Source organism: Tenrec ecaudatus, chromosome 1 (assembly GCF_050624435.1).
Source record: "Tenrec ecaudatus isolate mTenEca1 chromosome 1, mTenEca1.hap1, whole genome shotgun sequence".
Classification (NCBI taxonomy): Eukaryota; Metazoa; Chordata; class Mammalia; order Afrosoricida; family Tenrecidae; genus Tenrec; species Tenrec ecaudatus.
This window is the reverse complement of record NC_134530.1, coordinates 143,171,600-143,195,354: the sequence shown is the minus strand read 5'-3', so window position 1 is coordinate 143,195,354 and position 23,755 is coordinate 143,171,600. Positions and strand designations below refer to the sequence as shown.

At 51.4% G+C, this 23,755-nt stretch overlaps 1 protein-coding gene across 2 annotated transcripts; it reads left to right on the top strand.

Moving 5' to 3' along the window:
- Positions 1 to 1,198: 1,198 nt before the first annotated feature.
- Positions 1,199 to 23,738, top strand: CLCC1 (chloride channel CLIC like 1). 2 transcript variants are annotated; one of them, XM_075558962.1, is made up of 11 exons: positions 1,199 to 1,326; positions 9,979 to 10,121; positions 10,422 to 10,529; positions 11,874 to 11,981; positions 13,796 to 14,017; positions 14,191 to 14,331; positions 16,177 to 16,270; positions 16,735 to 16,832; positions 17,047 to 17,193; positions 19,321 to 19,635; positions 20,934 to 23,738. In XM_075558962.1, exons 2-11 carry the CDS (start codon positions 9,990 to 9,992, stop codon positions 21,192 to 21,194), a joined length of 1,626 nt encoding a protein of 541 aa, XP_075415077.1. In that variant the 5' UTR covers positions 1,199 to 1,326; positions 9,979 to 9,989; the 3' UTR covers positions 21,195 to 23,738. The 2 variants fall into 2 exon arrangements, with proteins under 2 accessions (XP_075415077.1, XP_075415081.1); XM_075558966.1 differs by having other exon boundaries at positions 1,217 to 1,339.
- The last annotated feature ends 17 nt before the right edge of the window (positions 23,739 to 23,755 follow it).

Genomic DNA, 23,755 nt, shown 5'->3' with positions numbered 1-23,755 from the left:
TACCTCGGGTGCTTGGCTTCCCCAGAGAAAGAATTATAAAACACTGCAGCCTGTTTAGTAATCCAAGTGAGTTTCAGGTTTTACTCTCAAAAGAGTACATGCTAAAAACAGAAAGTACATGCTAGTCCAGGAAAGTGTGCCAAAGTGCGCAGCAGCCATGAGGAAGTTCACAACTGAACAGGAGCAACACCCTGAAGCAGCACACCCACAAGGCGGAATTGAGGCCAGAGAGAGCTCGGCAAGGCACAGGCATAGAGAGACTGGCCTTCCTGCTGGCAGGGGAGGTGTGGTTGAAGGTCTTGGTTGACCCCATTGGCTGAATTAAGCCCACCAGGTGGGGTCATGAGCCTGAGCCTAGTTTGGGCTGCCCAGGTGTATGGCCCACCTGGCTCAGGGGCCTGAATTGGGGCATGCCCAGTACTGAGGTGGGGGTGGGTTCTTCATGGGTGGCTAATGCTCGCCTGATTCCTTCCCAACCTCCTCTAGGCCTGTACAGGCATGGGAGCGACACCCCATGTCTCTTGTCTCTAGCTACCTACCTTCATTGCCAATGCTCCCCAAATCAAACTCTGCCCCTGAATCGATGCCGACTCACAACGACCCCATAGGACAGGGTAGAACTGCTCCTGCTAGTTTCTGAGGCTATTTACAGGAGTAGAAAGCCGTTTCTCTGAAGGGTGGTTTTGAACTGCTGACCTTGCAGTGAATAGTGCAACATATAGTCACTACACTACCAAGGCTCCTGTTGTAACTGATGCTACACACCTGAATTTATGAAATACGAATAAAAACTCCCTCCGTATCAGTTTTGTGCAACTTATTTAGTATGTATGTACTAAAGATTTCATCTAGAGAGGGTTCTCTGGCCCTAAACAAGTATCACCCCACAGACCAGTCACTGGAGAAACATTTCATGCTTGGTAGAGGCGCAGCGACCAGGAGGGAGGCCCTCGACAAGGTGGATTGAAACATGCTGCAACAATGGGCTTAAACATAAGAACAACTGAAGAGCGTGCGGGATCGGGCGGTGATTCATTGTTACACACAGTGTTGCAGAGACTCAGAAACACTGGGAAGGCAGAGCAACAAATGAGTAAGCAGAAGCTGGCCCCGCCTCCGAGCCCGCCCGAGCCCCGCCATTGGCCCCGCCCAGGGCCCCGCCCCGGGCCCCGCGCCCCGCGGACCAATCAGCCGCGCTCCCGGGAAGGGCGCGCAGCCGCGGGCCGAGCGAGTCGATGGTCCGCGCTGGATGAAAGCCGGCTCGCCATCTTTTCTTGCCAGCCTGCGCGGCTGTCTTCCAGGAGAGGTTCGCGGGCGACTGGAGGCGTGAGTCTGCGTGGTGGGTGTGTGGTTCGCCTGCGGAGCAGCGGGGCGGGGCGTCAGGCTCTGGCGGGCCCTGCGTGTTCAAGGTCGGGCGCCAGTCGGGGTTACGGGCGCTGACCGACGCGGGCCGCGCTCCCGGGCCTTTCGGATCGGTGAGGTGCTTCGGAACTGCTGGCTCCCTGGACTGGGCGGGAGAGACCTGCCCCCCTTCCCCGGGGCCGTGTCCCCCTTTCTGCCTTCTCTCAGGCTGCGGCGGGGGGAGAGGTGCAAAGCCATAGCAGAACGAACGTTGACTTTTGTTACCGGTTATCCGGGCATCGGCCATCTGAACACTGTAGCATAATTTGAGCACAGACGGCCAGCACAGTAGTTGTAGTTATATATCTCTTTCAAAACTCAAGTCCAGCTTGGCTGCAAAAAGCTAAGAGTTTTGGAAAACTACTCTTGAGCCTGTGCATGGTGAAAAACCCATGCAGTTTTCCCCTGAGACAGTGGTGCTCCTCAGAGTAGCATCCTCACCCGTAAGGGAACGTGCTAGAAATGCACACTCTACATCCCGGTTGGGGCCTAGCAGTCTTAGTAATGTCACCAGGTGTGCAGGAGTCTCGGTAGCAGAGTTGATGACACGCTGGGTTGTGAACTGCAAGTTCATCCTGAACTTTCAGTCCCTCTTGGAGAGAAGATAGGGCTGTTTGCTCCGGTAAAGATTGCAGACAGGGAAACTCCAGGGTTCAGTTACACTTGGCCTTTCTAAGGCTTGCTTTGAGTGAGAACCTACTAGGTGGCAGTGCTTAACTTGATGATTTAGTAAGGACGCAGGGGAACCTAATTGCAGAGCCCTGGGGTCGGAGTGCTTACGCGTTCGTCTTCCACCCACAAGGTCAGCTGTTTGAAACCACCAGCCCCTCCTCGGAATAAAGATGGAGCGTTAGTATACTCTGTTAAAGACTTACAGCCTCGGAAACTCACGGGGGCAGTTGTACCCTGCCCTAAAAGGGTCTCTATGAGTCTGCATCCGCTCGATGGCAGCGAGTTTGGTTGGTTTGTGTTTGTTTTGCCAGTTGCTTACTCTCCAACTTAAACACGTTGCCCCTGAGACGACCTTGACCTATGGGGACCCTATGCATGTCAGAGTGGAACTGTACTCCACAGCACTTTCAACGGCAGATTTTTCAGCAGATTACGAGGTCTTCCAAGGCACCTCTCAAAAAGCCAAACTCACTGCCAGCCCTTGTGGGTTTCTGAGACTAACTTTACAGGCTCAGAAAGCTTCATTAGTGTGCCCGAGTGGCTGGTGGGTTCAAACCGCTTACCTTGTTAGCAGCCCAACGCGTAGCCACAGTGCCACTAGAGCTAACCTTTTAATCAGCAGCCGAGTGTGTTAGCTGTTTGCCATGCCCAGAGACTGTGTTACATGTAGGTGGTTCCAACCTTGGCATTATACACATAGTCTTGCCTTCCCCACCAGAAGTGCAAATTAGTTGGGTTTAGACTTTCCTGTTCTGCTGTTTTCTACGCCCTGGGAGGCAGTCTACCTGGAGGTCTGTCTTCCCTGGTGGCTTTCCATGCTGGCGACTCCTGAAACCACTCCCACTCTCCCCCCTCACCTGCCGAGACCCGGTGCCATCTCCGAGTTAGCCCCTCAGTGCCATTAGCACCGTGCTTTGAATAGACAGCTTAAATCAGAAGTAGGAGCAGGGCCCTGCAGCCCGTTTGGGCGCCCCTACAAACTGGGTGACCTTAGCCAAGTTACTTGCTTTCCTGATAATTTATAAATTTATAAAATGCAGATAAACTTGTACTTCTTCCTGTGGTTATTACTGCATGTAACTACTCAAGTGTTAGCTATTATAAGGAGCCCTGAGCTAGATGTTGAGCTGGTAACCACAAGGTTGGTGGTTCAGATCCAACAGCCGCTTCAAGGGAGAACGGTGAGGTGGTCTGCTTCTATAAAGATTTACTGCCTTGGAAACCAAACCCTGTACCAGGTTACAATGGGTCGCTAAGAGTCGGAACCAACTCGATGGCACCTAACAACAGTACTATATGAGTTGGAATCGACTTGATGGCACTGGGTTCGGGCAATTATTAGAAACCAAGCCTGAGATAAGTGAGAAAAATGATAAAAATAGTAGGAACTAGGAAGGGAGACCTAGTATGCATTGGTAAGTAGTAGCACAACAGGTGTCACTGTGAAATGAAACCAACCAAGACTAGTTACTTCTAAACACGCTGCTATTTGGAGTATGGCTTGTGGGCCACCCTCTCCAGCATCCCCAGCAGCTTCTCAGACATAGACTGGACCTACTGAATCTGTTTTTCAGCAAGATCACCAGCAGGGGCAATTGCAGCTTTATTTGGAGGGAATGTGCCATCAGCTGAAAGATTTATTTTAAGGAGGTGCAGCTTCAAATCAGTGATGCTGGAGATCTGGTAGGAGGGCTTGTCATTTCAGGTGATTCTACTTTTCCACCTCATCCCCCTGCTCTTCGGAAATGCATCCCACACCTTCACTCCCTCACTTCCATCGAGTAAATTCTGACTCGTAGCAACCCTCTCTTTAAAAAAATTAAAAAAATTTTTCTTTAGGTGAAAGTTTGCACAGCAAATTAATTCCCATTGAACAGTTCATACACTAATTGTTCTGTGGCGTTGGTTATAGCCCCCAAAGTGCATACCACACCATTTCCATCCTGCTTGCCCTGATTCCCCAGCCCCGGTAAGCATTATTGGACTGGGACCACAAAGTTGGTGCTTCAAACGTATACCAGCTGCTCTCCAGGAGAAAGATAAGGGTGTCTCCTGTAAATATTTACCATCTCAGTCTCTACGGAGTGGTTCGACTCTGCCCTAATAGGGTCACTGTGATGTAGAACGGACTAGGTGGCAGTGGGTTAGTGGCTGATAATCATGAGCGTCTCTTCATGTTTGTTGGCCACTGGAATATTCTCTTTGGTGAAGTGTCAGTTTGTGTCCTTTGTGTAAGGTAGATTTGGCAACAAAAAAAGAAAAGGCAGAAAACAGTTTCAAAGGTTTATTTCAGAGCTCCAGGGAAAGGCTCAAGGGTCCCTAGTTGGGGACCAGAGTAGTCCCACCGCCCAGGACTTGGGAGGGGAGAGCAGAGAAAGGGATGGGAGCATCCTGAGCTCCCAGGAGAGGGCAGGCGAGGTTCATGGGTCCCCAGCTGGGGCCCAGGAAGTCTTGCCTTCCAGGCAAGAGGTGGAGAGTTTTACAGCCCAGGTCTGGGGAGAGGAGTAGCGTGGGAATTTTCTACTGCAACTTTGTTGTTTGCAGATCCAGGGCTAAGCAACAGTGTTCAAAGTTATCTGTACCAGTAGCCTTCTTCACCTGGGCCTGGAAGGCCAGTGAAAGGGGGTGGGGGTGAGCGGCTGGTGTGTGTATGTGTGGGGGGTGTCGCTGGCCTCTCGCAGAGTCCTTGCAGTGTTTTCACCAGCTCTGGGATCTCTTCACACTTGCCTGCCCTGCTAACTCCTGCTTCTGCCTGACAGTTTGCCCTTTTTTGGATGGATCATTTGCCTTTTGTTAGCTGATGAAGTTTCCTGTGTATTTTGGAAGTTAGATCATGGTAAGATAGGTCATTCACCAAAGTGGGTTCCCCAGTCTGTAGGTTCTCTTTTTGCACATTTTGTTAAAGTATTTAATTTTTAGGAAGTTCCAGTTAGCTATTTTATCTTCTGTTGTTCATGCATTTTTCATGTGTTTGAAATTGTGTGTATGCCCCAAATGAGGCATTTTTGCCTCTGTGTTCTCTCCCAGAAGTCTGTAACTTTAGCTGTACCATTTAGGTCCGTGATGCATGTTGACTTAATTTTTGAGGAATGGTGTAAGATATGAATCCTGCCACCTTTTTTTCCCCAAATGGATATCCATTTTGCTCACGCCAGTTATTATTTCTCCCTTCTAATGAGTTTCAACCTTTGTCAGAGATCATCTGGGTTCTCAGTTCTGTTCCATTGGTCTGTGTGTGTGTCATTGTACCCATAGCAGACTGGTTCACACGGCTGAATAGTGAGTTCTGAGATCAGAAAGTGTCAGCTCAGCTTCCTACTTTGTTCTTCACTGTTGCGTTAGTTATTTGGGGTGGGCCCTGTTTCCTTTTCATAGAAAGTTGGAGGTTTTCATGTTATTTGGGAAGCCAGGATTTGAATCAGGATTGCAATCTATCTCTGGATAGCTTTGGATAGTATTGACATGTTCATGCTACAAAGGCTTTCCATCCATGAGCATGGGATGTTTCCCCATATATGTGCATCTCTCTTGGTTATTTTTAATAGTGCTTTGTAGTTTTCCTTGCATACGTTTTTACCTCCCTGGGTAGATCTATTCCTGGGTATTTCATCCTTCTGGAGACTAGTGTAAGTGATTCTGTTCCCTTGACTTCCTTTTCGGAGTTCTCCTTGTTAGTGAAGAAGTCACCTGGGTTTTATATGTTGCTCTTGTATCCCGCTGCTTTGCTGAGCGCTCCTACTAGTTTCCGCAACTTTCTTGTGGCATCTCTAGGATTTTCTCTGTTGTGGGATCCTGTGTCTGAAAGTAGGGATGACTTAACCACTTTCTTCCTGACAGTTTCGGGTAGGCATGCTTTTTCTGTCTTATCTTTTTGCCCTGGTTGAGACTCTAGAACAATGTTGAATGAGAGCAATGGTAACCGGCATGGTCATCTTGTTCCCACTCGGCCATCATATCCACATTGCTAATCTCTGTTCTCATGTGCCACGCAGTCAGTTCTGACTCAGTGCATAGGTCGGTAGAACTGCCCTGGGGTCCCTAGGCTGCAGTCCTTACAGGAGCAGGTCACCAGGTCTCCCCCTCACTTCCAGTGTGCGGCCACTGTGCCCCAAGGTGCCGTTGCTAACCTCTAGCCCTGGACCATGCCCAGTCTCCTGTTTCTCCCTGGGTCTGCCAGCCTCAGTGGAGAGAGCGCACAGCTGCCCGGAGCCTGACTTTGGTGGGGATCATGATCCAGATGCAGCTGCTGGATTCGATTCATCGCCCTTTCCATTCCAGATCTCGGTCCCCCACCCTCCCTCCGCCTCCCTCTAGCCGAGTGCTTTACTTCCTGCAATAGGATGGGAGCGCTTTCTTTCTTTTCTCCTGTAGAAACTTCACCTTCATCCCTCCTCATTCATTTCGATCTGCAAAGCAGAGTGTAAAGGGGCTTGAGAAAGTTTGTGAGGATGCCACGGTCTTTTCTATTCCATTTCCCACAGACGCTTTGAAGTCTCTTGTGTACACGTGTTGCTTTTGGAAAGTCTTTTGCGTAGCCTCGACTCCACACCCTCCCCTCCCCCACTTTATCACTTTCATCTGGCTTCTTCATTTTAACGCTCCTTGTTGGCGTTTGTCCACAGGACCTGACGAAACCTGCACCAGTGGAGGCCCGGCTACCCGACATGTCAGCAGCTGGGGACACATGTCTGCTCTCTCATTTCTTCCCACCTCTCACTGCTGTGCTCCTGCTTCACTGACTGCTCTCGACTGGTTCTCGCCAACTCTGCTCTTCTGTCTGACCCCTAAATGGTGGTGCGTCCTAGGACTTGGTCTTTTGTCCTTATAATAGGTCATTTTGGGTGGTGGCATCCAGTCCCGGGCTTTACCCATCCTCACATGCATTGACTCGCCAAGGGGGTTCTGTGGCCACTTCTCCTGAGTTCCATCATGCCTCCTGGACATCTCAGCCTGGCTGGCTGCTGGACAGTGCAGATGCACTGTGTCCAGTCGGACTCTGTCTCTTTCAGAGCTCACTGCCCCCCTCTTCCCCTCAGCCTCCCACAGCCCTCCCTTTCTTCTCTGTGGCTCAGACCACAAACCACAAACTCATCCTGAGTACTCTCGGATCTTTCTTGACATCCATTTTGTCAGCAGTTTCTGCAGAGCCCAAATCTCAGCGACTTTCCATTTTTAAAAGACATTTACTTTTGTCCACATGAGACTCAGATGTGTTCCCACCTAGTGTGCCATCTCCTCAGGTGGCCAGTTGAGGGCCCAGGCAGGCTCTTTCCACGGGGTGGCTCTGCCCCCTTCGAGGCCCAGTGTGCTCTGCATCCCCTGGTGGGTGGAGAGCTGCCTTCTAGGCCACACCTGGGTGTGGTGCCTTATCCCTTCCACTCCAGTTGCCCTGGCCGGATCTTCGTTTCCACATGGCCGCCCATGTCTGGAAGAGAGGCTGGCCTGTGTAGTTGGCAGGTCTCCCGAAAGACCTTCTGTTCTTGCGGATCTAATAGGCTGATCATAGTGATCATGGGCTGATCTAGTGGGGCCACCTATAAAACCTTCAGATGTTCTGACTTCTCACCTTTGCTGGAATCTTAGTTGATGCTGCTTTCGTGTCTCCACTGCACTGCCATCCTCTCTGCTGGTCGGTCTGTCTTCTTATACTCCAGTCTCCGCCTGGAGGCCAGAGTAATTTCTTCACGTCCCCGGGTAGTAGTCTCTAGTAGCTTCCTGTTAGGCGCAGTGTTGTCTAGTGTCCTAGTATTCTCATAGTACACGAGGATTCAAGGGTACTGGGGTTCTCTAGTAGCTTCCTGCTACACATAGTATACTAGGATTCTCTAGTACAGCGGTTCTCAACCTTCCTAATGCTGAGACCCTTTCAGACAGTTCCTCATGTTGTGGTGACCTCCCTATCATAAATTATTTTTGTTGCTACTTCATAACTAATGTTGCCACTGTTATGAATTGGGCGACCCCCGTGAAAGGATCGTGAAAGGGTTGTTGGACCCCCAGGTTGAACACCACTGCTCTAGTAGCTTCTTCAGAGCCCGCTCATCATCGCACGTGGCCTCCCATACCGTGCGCTCCTTCATGAGACCTTTCTGGCCTTGGCTGTCTTTGGAATGCTTCAGCCTTCACCCCTCCGGGTCCTCTGCAAACGTCTCCCACATCTCTACGTTGTTGGCTTCTCTGCTGAGTTTTCTGCTTGAGTAATGTTGTGGTTGTGTATTGCTGTGTAACACACAGCCCAAGTTGTTTCCAGTTAGGCTCCCTGTGCAACCATTTAACTGTCTCTTGCCTCTGAGAGTTGATGGGGCTGGACTGGGCCCAGGTGGTTCCAGGAGACATTGGCTGGGTTTGCCGGCCGTGGGCACCGGTTGCCAGCTGGGACCTTGGTGGAGCACCTCTACATGCCTTTTGCATGTGGCTTGGCCATCTCACAGGGTGACATTTGGGTATCAAGAGGGGGTGTGCCAGGTGTAAATATTCCGAAAGGATCCAGTAGAAGCCACAGTCCTCCCCGAGGCTAGACTCAACCAGCGCGGCAGCACTTCTGCCGAGTTACTTTGGGCCGAGGAGCCCTGGTGGAGCTGTGGGTTAGGCGTTGGACTGCAGTTCAAACCCACCAGCTGCTCCACGGAGCAAGATGAGGCTGGCTGCTCAGTGAAGGTCACCATGAATTAGATTCAAGATGGCAGTGGGTTTAGTGGGTTTGAGGTTACTCTCAGAGCCCTTCCTTACAATACCCACTATCACTCCAGGGTCTTTCCCATTGCCTGGCTTTATTTTCTTTGTAGAATTCAGCACAACCGGAAATGACGTTATTTGCCAGTTTATACCCTCCAGAAGGCGGGCTTCTTGAAGTCCTGGCTGGACCTGCTTCGTGTGCCCCTCTCACTCTGGGGCCTCGAGCCAGGCAGTCAGTGCCTGGAGCCCCGAGCTTCCCCAGCCGCGCGCTCACTCAGAGACAGCGTCGCATTCAGGTCACTGAGTGGGATCGCCTGGAGCCGTGTGTTCGCCATCGCCCTTTCCCTTCCCCACTCGTGCACCCGGCCGAGGCTGGGGCGCGCCTCTTCCACGAGCTCTGCGCACGCCCTTTCTGTTCTCACACCACCTTCTTCTACCTCCTTGTGGGACCCTCCTCTCCGCATACGGTTTTTCCTCGGTGCAGAATGTGCGCTTGACCTTTCTAAAATGCGCACTTGGTTTGAACTCTAAAACGAAGCTCCCACTGTTACCCCTCTTTTCACTAAAGAACAACCAAAACACTTGAAATCACAGTTTCATTGTGAAGACTACAAATCAGGACGCGTGTGAAGCCGAGATTCACAGGGCGTGGTCTTCAGTAACCACTCATCTCCTTTCTAATCTCCAGATTGGCCTTCACGTCAGCGGATCCGAAGGGGGTGGGCTTTTGCGCAAGCTTGGTCCACTGGGCGGTGCGGTCAGCGGCACCTGTGGGGCAGTGTGACTCAGGACGTCGTCGTGGTGGCTCGGAATCCCGCGTGGGCACAAAGGAGCCCTCGCTGGTTTACGGGCTTTAATGAGTGGGGCTGCCGGGAGCAGCGTGCGCACCCGTTTGTGCTCCGTACGAGGCGTCAAGAGCGTGGGAAATGAAATGACGAGGACGGGGCTTGCCCACTGCCTGGGAAAAGACCCTCGCGCGTGGGTCGCGCTTGCATACGTACTCCCTAGGAGCAGAACTTCTGGGTCATGGGGGCCGGCCCCGCCCCGGAAGAACGTGTGCGCATCTCCGTGCCACACCACTGCCTAATTTTATGTGCTCGCCGTAATTAGCATTCGGGAGAAAAGCGTGGACTTAACGGCAGAAAGCAGTAGGTCGATCCAGTTTTAATACACAACAGTTCACCTAAAACCCGATTCTGTTTCCGTTGTGTGTGCCGCGAACGGGCCCAGGCTCGGGCAGGATGCGGGGGCCCCTGCTCCTTTGCGGGTGTCTGCTGCTGGCCGCCGGCGGTGCGCACGACGACGACTGGATCGACCCCACCGACATGCTGAACTACGACGCCGCGTCGGGGACCATGCGCAGGTCTCCGCAGGTACGCGGCCAAGGCCTGCCCGTCACGTCAGGTCTGCTTTTCCCCTCCCTCATGAACCCTTGATAATTTATAAATTATCATTTAGTCGTATCTTGCTCTGTCCCACGTCTCCCTTCCCCCACTTTTCTGTTGTCCGTCCCCCAGGGAGGAGGTCACATGTAGATCCTTGAAATAGGTTCCGAACTTTTTTGAGCCCCTTCTCATAAACCCAAGCCATTTTGGTGGGTGCTAGGTGAGCACAGTGAGCGGTTTCCGTGTGAAGCGAGCGCGGCTGAGGAGGAGGTCCCCACCTCGTTTCAGGCGCTGCACGGCGCGCCCGCGAAGAAGGACGCCGGTGCCGACGCCGACCGGGCTTGTGCCGAAGAGATGACCGAGTGTCACCGCGCGCTCGATTCCCTCACTCATCAGGTGAGAGGTTTTCTCCCATGAGTTTTATCTTTGTTGTGATGGTTATATTATGCTAAATTGCTCCCCATTTGCCTGCCTTTATAAATATCCTTTTGTTTCTGTCTACTTTGTAAGTTTGTGGAAGACTTTCACCATGGTTTTTTTTCATGCCCTTTTTATACAAACTTTCTTTATTACACGACTTTGCATTACAGCGACAGTTCCCCTTACAGGAGTTTCTGCATGTGCGACTCGCTGGTGGGTGTGGGTGATGTTCTTCAAGCTGCGCAAACATCTCTAACATCTTTTACCGACTCACGGTCCCCAGGGCTGCTCCTCCAGCCTTTCCAGGGGCTGCGGCTACTTTTACTGCACAGGGTGCATTCCTTAAAGAGCAGATCGCTCGAGGCAGACATACTTATTAAGATAAAGCTGTCTTAATTCAAAGAAGACTTCAAATGATAGTTTGGCTTAGGATTTAAAATTTAAATTGTCTATCTCAGGCAATACTTTTGGGGTTCATCCAGCCTCAACCCCAGAAAGTCTGGCTTCCTTTAGAATTTGGAATTCTAGTTTACATTCTTCTAATTTTGATCATGATTCTTGTATAGAATATTTGATGGAAGCAACCAGTACTTTTGCATAGTCTTCTGCTCTTCAAGATCCAACTGTATAAGCACCCGCCCCGCAGTCCCTCTGCCCCCATCACTGTCATGCTTGTCTGCATGGCCCACCGCCCGTATAGGATCACAAGTCTGTCGCTGTCCTTACTTGGGCCCCGGCTGCTGGGGTAGGGCCAGAGGACGTGAGCTCCAAGGGCTGTCAGGTGGGGGGCTGCCGGGGTCCCTGCCTTCCTGAAGCAGAACGTGGAGCAGGGGAGGGCTGGTCATTGACCCACAGAATTAACAGAGGCCAAAAGTCATGTGCACCTTTGGGACGTCCTTTGCTCTGTCCCTAACCTGAATTCATCCTGTGTGTTGTCTTGTTTATCTCCTGTGTATCCACTTACACATAATGAATATGCATTAAAATTTTTTCTTAAGAGTCTTGGCTCTGGAACTTGGAAGGGGCAGATTGATGTAGCAATTCTGCTGCTTCATGGTCCGGAAGCCTGGTCCTCCTGTGAGGGTCCTGGGAGACAAAGTCTGTCCGGCCAGGGCTCGGTGTTGCTGGCCAGACTCGCTGTCCGAAGCCACCGCCTTGCCCTTTGCAGAGAGAGCCCGGGGCCTCCGGGCTGCAGGCTCGCCACTGTGTGTCACCGGCCGGTGCAGCTGATCCTCACCGTGAGGTTGGGACTGCTTGCCCCAACACTGACCCTCACATCAGACTGATGCTTACCCACCTGCATGCGTTTTGTGGTTTCAGATCGGCGAGTGTGAAAAGAGAAAGAGGGAGGACTATGAAAGTCAGAGCAACCCTGTCTTTAGGAGATACCTAAATAAGATTTTGATCGAAGCCGGGAAGCTGGGACTTGTGAGTACATACGTGATGGGGTGTGTGTGATGCTGAGTTGAGGACTTGTTTTCAATGTGCTGTTTTGAGCATCCTAAACAGTTGTAAATGTAATAAACCCGCTCCTGACCTGTATTACTCTCTTCCACGTCCACAGTTTCTCAGTCACGTGTGTTTTCAGTAGTGGTCGTTCTTCCCCTGGTGCTGGCCTGTGGCAGGTGCTTGTGTGTGGACTGTACCCGGTGCGCGTGCTGCTCAAACACCCGCTGCCCTCGAGTGGGCTGTGACCCCGAGCGAAGCTGCAGCACAGGCTGGAGCTGCCCATGGGGTTTGTGGCAAGAGACTGCCCCAGCCTCTGCTGTGGGTCTGACCCAGCCGAGCACTTGAACCACTGTGACTGAGCTCCTGGCAGCGCTCACGCTCGGTGCTTCTTAGCCATGGCTTTCTTGATGTGTTAGGGGGCAAGACTCTGCTTCGTCCCCTGTGATTCCTGGTGGTGAGAAAGCCCGTTCAGATGCACAGAGCGCAGGCCCCCCCCCCCCCCCCCCCCCCCCCCCCCCCGCGAGGGCCGCCAGCAGGGAGGGCTCTGTTGAGCAGAGGCGGGGTCTCTCTCCGTCTGGCCATTGGCGCCAACCGCCAGGAAGAGCAGACCCTGATTTGAAAGGGGCTTCCACAGGGCAGGCCAAGCTGCCCCACTCTGCTCTCCCTGGACGGTGACATGGGCCGAGGCAAGGACCCGAGGTGTCAGCCAGGTGAGTCCTGGATGATCACCCCTTCTTTGGGAAGGGTCAAGGAGTGGCTGTTCTCGTGCCCCCATCTCTTGGAGTCTTCACTGTGTGCAGGGAAGAGAAGAGCCCGGTTATAGATGGAGCCAAAGAGTGCTCAAGAGCAGGATAAACCAAAAGCTGCTCATGCCGCCGTCGAGTTTGAGAAGACAGGGATGCATGCGAATACTCACCCCAAGCTGACATCCCCTAGTAACGGCTGTCTAGGCGTATGGATGATTTTTATGTTTTGTGACCACTTTGTATTTTGGTTTTTCCCTTTTTCCTACTTTTATATTTACACTGTTATAAAGAGACCTTCGTTTACTCTTGAACAAGAAATAGACGTTTATTGGTATGAACTGGCGGGTGCTGTAAAGTGCTGTGTGATGTGGTTTTGCGCAGGCAAGCCCACCCGGCAAACTAGTTTGAATCTCGTGCCCGTTCATGGAGACCCACATTTTGCTGCCATTTGTCTGTCTTGTTTGTGTAAAATGTAAGCTATCTGAGAGCTGTCAGTAGATTAAAACAAATTTAATAATAAAATAGTATACCGTCAGCGCAATTACAGCATCTTATTTGCACAGAGCTTTGCCGTTTCAAAAGTGCTTTTCATGTGTATTTTCTTTGGTTTTTATGTTCGTCTCTGAGACATCCAACTGGATATTACTACATCTACTCCTTATTCTCTCGTTGTCTGAAAGTGTGCATTGACAACACTAGTGAAAAATAAATCTGAGAATGGTGCACATAAGCAGCCAACGTGTGTCTGGTGCTGAGGCGTGAGCGAGAACAGCATTGGCTGTGGTGTGTCAGACTGACTGGGCCTGAGCGTCGGGGTTTGACCACGATGTGATCAGGCAGCAATGTGGCCAGCCTCCATGGCTGTGTGACAGCTTGGCCTTTGGAACATAGCTATGTGGATAACTGAGGAGTGGGTGTACTTTGATTTCATGTGGAAGAAGATTTGCAAACGAATCCTGTGTTTAGTTCCAAATGACGTTCGTGTAGCGTGGCTTCTCTCAGCAATGTGACAATGGCTTTCTCTTTCGTTTGCTTGCTTCTGGCCAGCCCGATGAGAACGAAGACGGTCGGCATTATGATGCCGAGGTTATCCTGAAGAGACAGACCTTGCTGGAAATACAGAAGTTTCTCAATGGGGAAGACTGGAAGTCTGGAGCCTTGGACGATGCACTAAGTGATATTTTAATTAACTTTAAGTTTCACAATTTCGAAACATGGAAGTGGCGATTTGAAGATGCCTTTGGAGTGGATCCATATAATATGTTCATGGTAGGATGGGCTGAGCGGGTACTAAGAGGCTTCCCTTTGAAAATTCACTCAAAAACTCCCCTCTCATTATGTGAAGAACATGCCCAAGATCTCCCGTCTTTGGGGACTGTGAGCACTTCCTTGGAGAGCACAGCGCAGGCGGGGCCCTGGACCTGTGCCGTCTCTGTCCCCAGGTGCTGCTGTGTCTCCTCTGCGTGATGATGTTAGTGGCCACCGAGCTGTGGACCTACGTGCGCTGGTACACGCAGCTGCGGCGGATCTTCATCATCAGCTTCCTTGTCAGCTTGGCGTGGAATTGGATGTATCTATACAAGGTATTAGCTCGGCGGAAGGCCTTAACAGTTTTAATGTTGACTTACTCATAGTAAAAGAAGACTTTTGCCCATGTAGACAAAGTGCCGGGTGCACGGCAAGATTGGAGGTGTGTGGGGGTCAGGGTCGCTGCTGGCCCACGAGTTGGTGGGGTGAGTGCTTGTCCAGCTCCTGGGAGGAGGTGTGCAAGGTCCCGGTATAGCTAGCGAAGCTCCTCCTCATGGGTCGGGAGGCTGAGCCATATTGGAGCTAGGTTGATACATTTTACAAAGCGCTTATGTAGGTTAAGTTTGTGGGTGGGTCCTTTAATTCTTTGCCAAAAATACCAAAGGATTTTTACAATCCAGGCTTGTGTGTGAGAGAGTGTGTGTGTGTTTGTGAATGCAAAAGTGGTGTGTTGGTGAGAGAGAATTTAATAAGACAAAGATCCAAAGAAATTAAAATCATTCTGCCCAGTCTCTTTTCTAAATTGTAACTATCCTTACAAAGTTGAGGTCATATTGAAATCTTGTGGGGTTCCCGGTGGTCAGTGCCTCCCTGGGGAGCAGAGGCCTGGTGGTGGACGTCCGCCCTGTGGTTCGCAGTGAGAGGGGGGTAGAGGATGCTGGAGGGCAGTTGACAGCCACAACATGTGGAGGTGAGACGGCACGCTGCTGCTCCTGCTCCTGCCACATAACAGTCTGCAATCTGCCAAGACGACACTCTGGCTAGAAAAGCAAGTCCGGTGGTCCAGGCGGTTTGGATTTAGAAAATCCCACCTCCTTCACCCTGGTCAGGCCGCCCTGCGCTCCCTGCAGCCCTTGCACACAGCTCTTCCTGGCCGGGCGCTGGCCTGGGGACCGACTGCAGAGCTCCCTGTCGTGACCACTCAGGCGTCTGACCGAGAACCAGCTGTTCCCCAAACTCATTAGATCACAAACTCCCTGTGATGTGTGAGTGTTGCTCTTGATGCTTACCTGCTAACAGGCCCCCTGCTTCCTTTGTTGAGAGTTTCCCAGGCCCCCAGGGCTGTGACGGGTAATGGAACATCTATCAGAGGCGGTAATACCTATTTCTTAGCCCAAGAAGCTGACAGCGTAGTGTGGCAAACGTTATTACTGTTAAAAACCAAGGCTTACATTTTACAAAAAACACAGGAGAGAGCTTGAACACTTTTATAAACTAGAATTAAAAGATAATGGGATTTTCCCAGAAACTTTGAAAGCCCTCCCCACACATATTTTGCAGCATGGTCTAAACTAGTGATTCTCAACCTGTGGGTCACGACCCCTTTGGGGGCTGAACAACCCTTTCACAGGGTCGCCGATTCATAACAGTAGCAAAATGACAGTGAAGAAGTAGCAACAAAAATCATCTTATGGTTGGGGGTGGGGGGGTGGTCACCACCACAGGAGGAACTGTATGAAAGGGTCACGGCATGAGGAAGGTGGAGAACCACTGGTCTGAACTACATGAAAACATTTCACAGCAGACTTCTCAGTGAAAAGGCTGCCTTTATGTTGTTGGGCGTCGAGTCGGCCCTGCCTCTTAGCGACTCTGTGCCCCACGGAAGGGAACCCCGCGTGGCCCTCATGTGGCTGCAGCCCCTGTGCCAGTCTGTGCCCTCCACCGCCCCTCACTGCCCCAAGCATTCCAGAGAAGGCTGCTGCCTAATGTTAATCTTTCATCCTCCCCCCCCCCCCCCCCCCAGCCATAGGGTAACATGCATCTCTTTCTAGTTGTCTTGTTCTTTATTTTAAAGCACGTCTCGAGTGAGTGGTCATGGCTCACGGAGCTTGCTCGGTGGCTGGGGGTGGGGGGCGTAGCCGGCCTCGGCGACAGCCTCACGGCCCCCTCTGTGTTGTCAGCTAGCGTTCGCCCAGCATCAGGCGGAAGTCGCCAAGATGGAACCGTTAAACAACGCCTGTGCTGAGAAGATAGACTGGGCGGGAAGCATCTGGGGTAAGCTGTCCATTTGCTCGGGTGTATTTTGAATAGAATTTCCAGGAATGAGAGAAAATGAAAGGCATTATGGGAAACTGGTGAACTACCAGGAGGAGTCTTCACACAGTTGGAATTTGAAATGTGAAAGACTGCAAAATTACTCGTTGTTTGATCCAAGGATTCACCAATCTTAGCCAGAGTTTCCCAGCGTTACTCCTATTACTTTATGCATGTAGATGGGTTTTACTTAACTACCTTTTAGGAAACATAAATTGTTTTACCTGCATGAGACTTGAATAATTTGGTAGAGTTTTAAGTGTTCGATAGAGGACATGAAATAAACCACCTAAAAATCACTAGTATCTGAAAAACAACCTAAAACTGACTGTTAGGTGGAGGAAGAGAAAACTCAAATCTCATTTTACTTGGGAATGAAATGAAACCTTAAAAAAATGACAGTGTTTGTCTGTCTCTCTGAATAGAGTGGTTTAGAAGCTCAATGACCCTCCAAGATGACCCGTGCCAAAAGTACTACGAGCTTGTCGTTGTCAACCCCATCTGGCTGGTTCCACCCACAAAGGTACAGAATCCGTTTGTAAAAATCACTTCTGCAGAGTAAGTGAAAAACCCCTGTGTATCTACCAAAAGCTTGTTAACATGTTTCCTTCACTTGGAACTAATAGTGGTTTTTCACATTACAGTTGGCCCGTGCCCCTTCTTCTCATTGCGTGCCATAAGGCTAGCCTCCTGCGCTCCTTTGAGCAAACAGCCGCGCTGTCTGTGTTTGGTTCTAGGCCCTGGCAGTCACCTTCACCAACTTTGTGACGGAGCCTTTGAAGCACATTGGCAAAGGGGCTGGGGAGTTCATCAAAGCGTTCCTGAAGGAGATCCCCGTGCTCCTGCACGTCCCCGTGCTCGCCGTCATGGCCTTGGCCGTCCTGGTTAGTAGAAAGCACTCTCGAAAGCTCTTAGGTTTCTTTGATGTTGTAAAAGTAGGCGCCATCAATGCTTCACGGGGATATAAAAAAACAAAAATAAAAATGCAAGCTCACTGCCATCAAGTCGATTCCGACTCACAGTGGCCCAATTTCTGAGACTGACTTTCCAGGCGGAGGTAGCCTCTTCTGCCAAGGAGCGGCTGGTGGTTTCGAACGGTTGACCCTGTGGTTAGCGGTTCAACATACAACCAATAGGCCACCAGGGCTCCCATATGGTGGCATAGGAAGGTGACTTTTAAGCTATATGGATTGATGTATATGTACATGTTATCAGGTGATGGGAAAGCACTTGGCAGCAAACCAGAGGGCAGCAGTTCAAACTCAGCAGCCATCCTGCGGGAGAGAGATGCGGCGGTCTGCTTCTGTTGGGGTTACAACCTTGGAAGCCAGATGGGGCGGTTGTGCTCAGTGTCGTGGGTTGCTAGGCGACGATCTGGCTTGGTGCTAACTAACCCATGTGTGGTTTGCCTTTGGACATGCTTTTTCCTCAAAGCAGCATGAGTTCTCGGACGTGGCCGTCACCGCAGGGAACGAGAGAGAATAACCTTTCTCAACTTGCCCTTTAGCCCTAGTGAACCAGCACACACCAAAGAAGCTGCATGCTTCCTCTCTCAAGCAGGGAAGCAGTCGGTTGCAGCCAAGTGTTTGCAGCACCGAGGGACAGACATGGTGACAGAGTTGGAGTGGGTGGGGAGGGAGCGGGGTACAGCAGCTAGACAGTTTGGGGACTCGGGCAGACATGTATTACTCAACATCCATTCACGGTGTGCTCAGGTTTGTTGTTGACTTTGGGCACTTGCCCAGCTGGAACGGTGACCGCAGACACCAAAACATCGGGAACGCAGACGAGCCCTGTGAAGGCCGTTCTCCCCAAGGATGGAGAAGTCGCTGTGCCGGCCGCTATGAAATTGTGCCCTTCTCGGCTGTTTTGCTTCAGGCTGTGCAGAGGGGGTCTGGTACCTTAGCAGAGGGTGTTTGGTTAGACTCGCCAGTGGTTGCTAGGAGTCAGGGTTGACTCCATGGCAGTGAGGTCTTTTTAAAAAAATTTTTATGGTATTTGTTTAGGAACAGAAACTGCAAGCAGAAAACCCCCCTCATGTCACTTCGAAGACTTGCTCCTCTGGGACTTTTTCTGCCTGCCTGCCTTCACGTGCTACCTTCTCTATGGTGGAAGCTCTCCAACTCTGTGGTCTCGGGACCCACTTGTACTCCTAAAAATGAGACTGGCGCGCAGAACTTGTTACGTGGCTGTGCTGATCATGGTGCACTGTGTAAAGAACCAGCACGCCATGTCTAGAACTCGCAGGCACATGTCCGTGCCTCCCCAGTGAGGCACCTCGCTCGCCGTGCAGCCTCTGCTCGGCCCTCAGGAGGCTGCAAAGGACCCCTGATGCCTCCCTCCCTCCCTGTGTGACGAGACGCTTTGATCTCACGGATCCTGAGTCACGGATCCTGAGTCAGGGCCCCTGGGACCATACCCCAAGTGCCTCCCTCTGACCATCAGTAAAGAAAGCTGCTGAATTTTGGCCGTAGCTTACGGAAGAGCTTTTGTAAAGAAACAAGCCCACAGCGGAATTAACGTTCTGATGTACAGCTCTGAAGGGGTTCCAGCCCGTGCTGGGTGTGATGATTGCGCATGTGGATGAGAGCAAGTGTGGGGGAACTAGAATCACATGTCAGTGTCTGAGTCTCCGCAGAACTGTACTTGTTGTATTCCCATCAAATTGTGCCTAGCTCATTGAGCTGTCAAGTTCATGTCGAGAGATTTCTTAAAGTGGATTGACTACCTACCTGCCTTGTACCAATCTAAGGAACACACACACACACACACACTCTCTCTCTCTCTCTCTCTGTCTCTGTCTCTGTCTCTGTCTCTGTCTCTGTCTCTCTCTCTCTCTGTCTCTCTCTCTCTCTCTGTCTCTCTCTCTGTCTCTCTCTCTCTCTGTCTGTCTCTCTCTCTCTGTCTCTCTGTCTGTCTCTCTCTCTCTCTCTCTCTCTCTCCGTGTTAGTTCTGTTACCCTGAGTAGAACACCTCGCTGTGAGTCAGGGAACTGTCTCTCTTCCTTTCAGGGCTTCTGCTACGGTGCTGGAAAATCCATGGGGGTGCTGATGTGCTCAAGAGGCCCTGAGAGAGACCCTCCCCGGGCCCTGCACCCCAGGGACAGAAGACGCCAGGAAGAAATTGATTATAGACTCCGTGGCGGAGCAGGTGATGCAGATTTCTATCATCGGGGCCGAATCGGCCCCAGGGAGAAAGCAGATGAGGGTAGAAGAGATGCTTTGAGAGAGAGAGATGTGCACTTGACATTTCAGACTGGCAGCAAGAGCCCTGAAGTGCTGCGGGCATTTGACTGCGCAGACGCAGAGGCGCCGGAGCAGCCCGAGGTGGGTGGTTCCCAGTGTACGTCCGCCGCTTGGTTCGCTGCTCTTCGCCCCAGGCCTGCGGGCCTCCTGTCCCTGCAGACTGCCCCTCCCTCCCTGTGAGTGATGTCATGCTTTCTGGTCAGAATTCCTCCTCCGAGGACGTCCCGCGAGCTCTTGGCGTTTGTGCAGAATAGGATCTGGTAGTCCGTGGTTTCTAGGAAACCTGGCCGTGAGCACGAGTGAGGTGCTCTCGCCGCCGGGCCGAGTCCTGCATGGAGCCTTCACTTGGTCGCGGTCGAGGGCTCGGGAGGGAAACGACGACGTCAGGTTCCCCAGAGCCTCATTGTCCCTAGACTGCTTGTTACCTGAAGCGTGGTTACGGATTGTACTTCTCCCACCCTTATTGACCATTTGAAGGGTTCCCTCTATTTTCCATTTGAGAGAGGAATTTTTATTGTTATTTGCAGAGTTTAAGTTACCAAAGAGCCTGTGTGGGACAGAATTCCAACCCCGGGGGTTCCCCTTACAAGAAGGCTCAGCATAGCTTCATGTAACTAAGAGAAACTGCACCAGTCAGTGCCCCCGGCCCCCCAATCCTGCCAGCTCCTGGGCCTCCTGTCCCGGTGCCTGCCTGCCCCAGCCCCGCGGGTCTCCTCCCTGTCTGCAAGCACTTGCTGTTCCCACTGTCTAGGACTCCCTCTCCCCAGGGAGTCGCAGGTCTTCCATGCAGGGTTACACTTTGGCAGACTCCCCGATGGTTCTCCTCTGTCCTGAAGGGTGCTCCAAGTCGGCATCTACTCGCTGACACTCAGTGTGGTTGGGGTTTGTTTTCACCCATATGTTCACTTTCCAGGCCATCCTAATTTCACCTGCAGCCTGACCCCTCCCATCTCCCTGCCCCTCCGGCCTTCTCTATAGTATGTGACAACACACCAGCAAAGTGAGAAATACAGTAAAATTTGCATATTACCCTTGTCTGTTGCCCAAGTCCCACAGCCTAAGTGGAAATCGCACTGAAGACAGGCAAGTGCTTCCCAGGGACTTCAGCAGAGAGCATAGCATGCGTTCAGAGCTTGCTTGGGTTCTTGCCAGCCCAGGAGTCAGCAGTGCCGGTCACTGGTCCTCTGACGCCCCTCCACTCAACTAGCCCACCCCTCAGGCATGTCCCACCCTGATTACACATAATTACAGACCAACTTTGGAACCAGATTTGAGATTTCCTACAACAGATTTGGATAGAAAAATCTAATACTTCTATTTATTAACTTTAATTAGCTTAATTAAAAAATTAAAACAAAGCATCATTCTCTCTTTTACAGCATAAAGCACCTGTTTTGGACACTAAGCCAGAGACTGGGAAAGGCCCCAGCACCCACAGTGTGGTCGAAAGTAGTCCACCATGCAACCAGCAGGCTGAGCCAGACTCTGGGCAGAAGTTGATCCCTGCTGAAGGAGGTCCCTCTGCTGTCCCGAAGGTGGAGCAGGGCAGGGACAGGATGGCCACAGAGGGCAGCTCTGGGCCAGGCAGCGGGGCCAGTGCTGCAGGCACCTCGACAACCGGGGATCCCGGGAGGCCCTGAGGTCTTGGTAGGTTTGCCAAAGTCTACTCGGTACCAACCCCCTTTACTCTTCACTGCTAACATCTGGTATTGACCATGAAGTTGCCAACTTGTCCACGTTACTGACAAGTAATCAGGATGACATGTCTGTAAAGGCTTCCATTTAATTTCATCTTCTCTTTGGTACGAAGACATATCCCACCTTTCCCCCCCGTGTTTCCACGCTGAAGTACCTTCATAAGTGTACTGAGTGCGTCGATTGTTGCAGTGGATGGTTTGTCCGACTCCTCGCTGACGTCCTCCTCGTTAGTTGGATACGAGCTCCCCGCCGTCAGCGTCTTCTCACGAAGTGCTCTCTCCCAGGAAGGAGGCTGTGGAACTACTTCCTCAACTCCATCGCACAGCTGGGAGTGGTTCAGTTCCTTGGTTGATTTGTAATCTTTAACGACCCATCCAGCTCACGTGAATTCGCAGCCTCACATAAACTGGGAAACCTGACAGGAGCCAATTCGCCATGCCCGCCCGCGATCCACCGGGCTTGGCTCTCCCCCATGCTCGAGCCCGCGGTGCTCTGAGTGGACTGTCTCCTGTCCCTGCCCTGTTAACCATCCTGGACCCCCTGCTCGCTGGGGCTGTCGTGGGCAAGGACATGTACCTTGCGCTGACTCTGCACAACTTGAACAAACTGATTTTGTTGTGGCTTCCTGGTGGTGTCATACATCACGTCTAGGGCAAATTTAACAGTGCGATTTGATATTTCGGGGTGATTCTGAAGTGGACCCGACCCCAATCCAGGTCCCCCATCTTTGTGGGCCACGCCTCTTGGACTGGATCCACGGGTGGCATCACTGAGTAGTTTGTGCAGTGGAGGGGAACACGAGCACGCATAGAGTGACAGTGACCATCGACCACCTAGAGTGAAGGGCGTTCCCCGCGGAGCAGGGGATCCCTTACTGGCAGGTAGCGCTGCTCGACCACCTCGGGCCCTGCCTCCACTGGGGCTGCCATGGTGTCCCCCGCCGGGCTTCTAAGTGAAAATTTCGGAAAAGGGTCTCAGAGGATTTGTCGTAAGATGAACTTGGATGACCAAGGAGGCCGCAGCTAGCGAGGGGACAAGGAAAAGTTTTGTTTACAAGCCTATCAAAGAGCCTGCTGCCTAGGGGAAGCCCTGTCACACCTGCTTTGGTGAACTGAGAGTCGGATGTGCGTGGGGCTCAGTGTTTGCAAAGTGACTAAGTGTATCCAGAAGTAGTCTGTAAGAGGCCTGCATGGCCACGTGGACACACGCCAGCAGTCGCCAAGTCTGCAATAATGCACACCCTACTTTCTTCCCACTGGGCGCCGGCCCCTGCCACCCGTCAGTTTCCTTATAGCCCCTCTCACTGTGTGTCCCGCCAGGCTACGGAGGAGGTCAGGGCAATTCAAGTCCAGCAGACTTTGAGGGGGGATTTCCTCTTTCCCACCAGGGAGGGACACAGGCTTTCGGGAGCTTACTCTCCTTCCTCTGGAGAACCCCCAGTGACGGTGGCTGGGCATCACTCCCATCTGTCGTGGCCACGGAATTTCAGGGGTTGAAAGTTCCACACACAGGAGGAGACCAAATTAAGGCAAATTGAGAAGAGAACAGAATGTCAAGAATGTTAGTTTTTACAAATTTTGCATTTAGCTGGAAGCAAATGCCACATGCATTTAGGTGTCTAATGATATTCACACTAGAATTATGTTTGGCTGCTTACTAAAACGTTACCCGACAACACTAGTCAACCATTCTCAGGCAGGTGTTTGTTTCAAAGTATGTGCTTTTTTGCAACTTTTTTCCTAATGTTTCTACATGAGGTACCAAGTGTCCCTTTGGGCTTCCTAAAGTTATTGGGTGCCTGCAGTAACCAGTTTTACACATTAGCATTATTTTTCAGCTTAATAGAGCACACCTCTTCAGTGCTTTGCCAGACAGGCTGTCATCCTTCCAAAAGCTACAAGAGGACTTAACATCCAGGCAAGTACCAAATGCATGAAGGCTGCCTGCAGGGAGGAATAGCTGTGTGTACAGGAAGGGATTTTAACTTAGATTCAGTGCATAGAGAAGCACACAAATAAATCCCTGCAGAGAAAGTAGTCCTCTGGGGCAGAATCCGTGCCAGTGACTGAGGCATACACTCAAAGTGGAATCTGATTCGGAAGAGAAATGAACGCCGAAGCTTTTGGGAGCAGAGCTAATGCCAATTCTCCCATTCCCACCTGCTGCTGCAGACCAATGCCGACTGACCCCCACCCTTGAATTGACTATCTTGGTATGCCTTTATTACAGACAGCCACGGGGGGGGGGGGGGGGGGGGGACTGACTGGAGGCCACATGCAACTGTTGCTGAGCGAGGACTGCAATTCAGAGAGCAGACCGAGGCCAGTGCTTTGAGAGCTGATACTTGTCATTTAAAATTCAGGCTTATACTGACATTTGTAGGAAAACCAGGATGGGGTGAACAGCGTTTACAGCAACTTTTAAATGAAACAATGTTTACAGACTTCATGGCTGTCTGCACAAAATAAACACTTATTTTTACAATATGTTTGGTGAGCTGTTT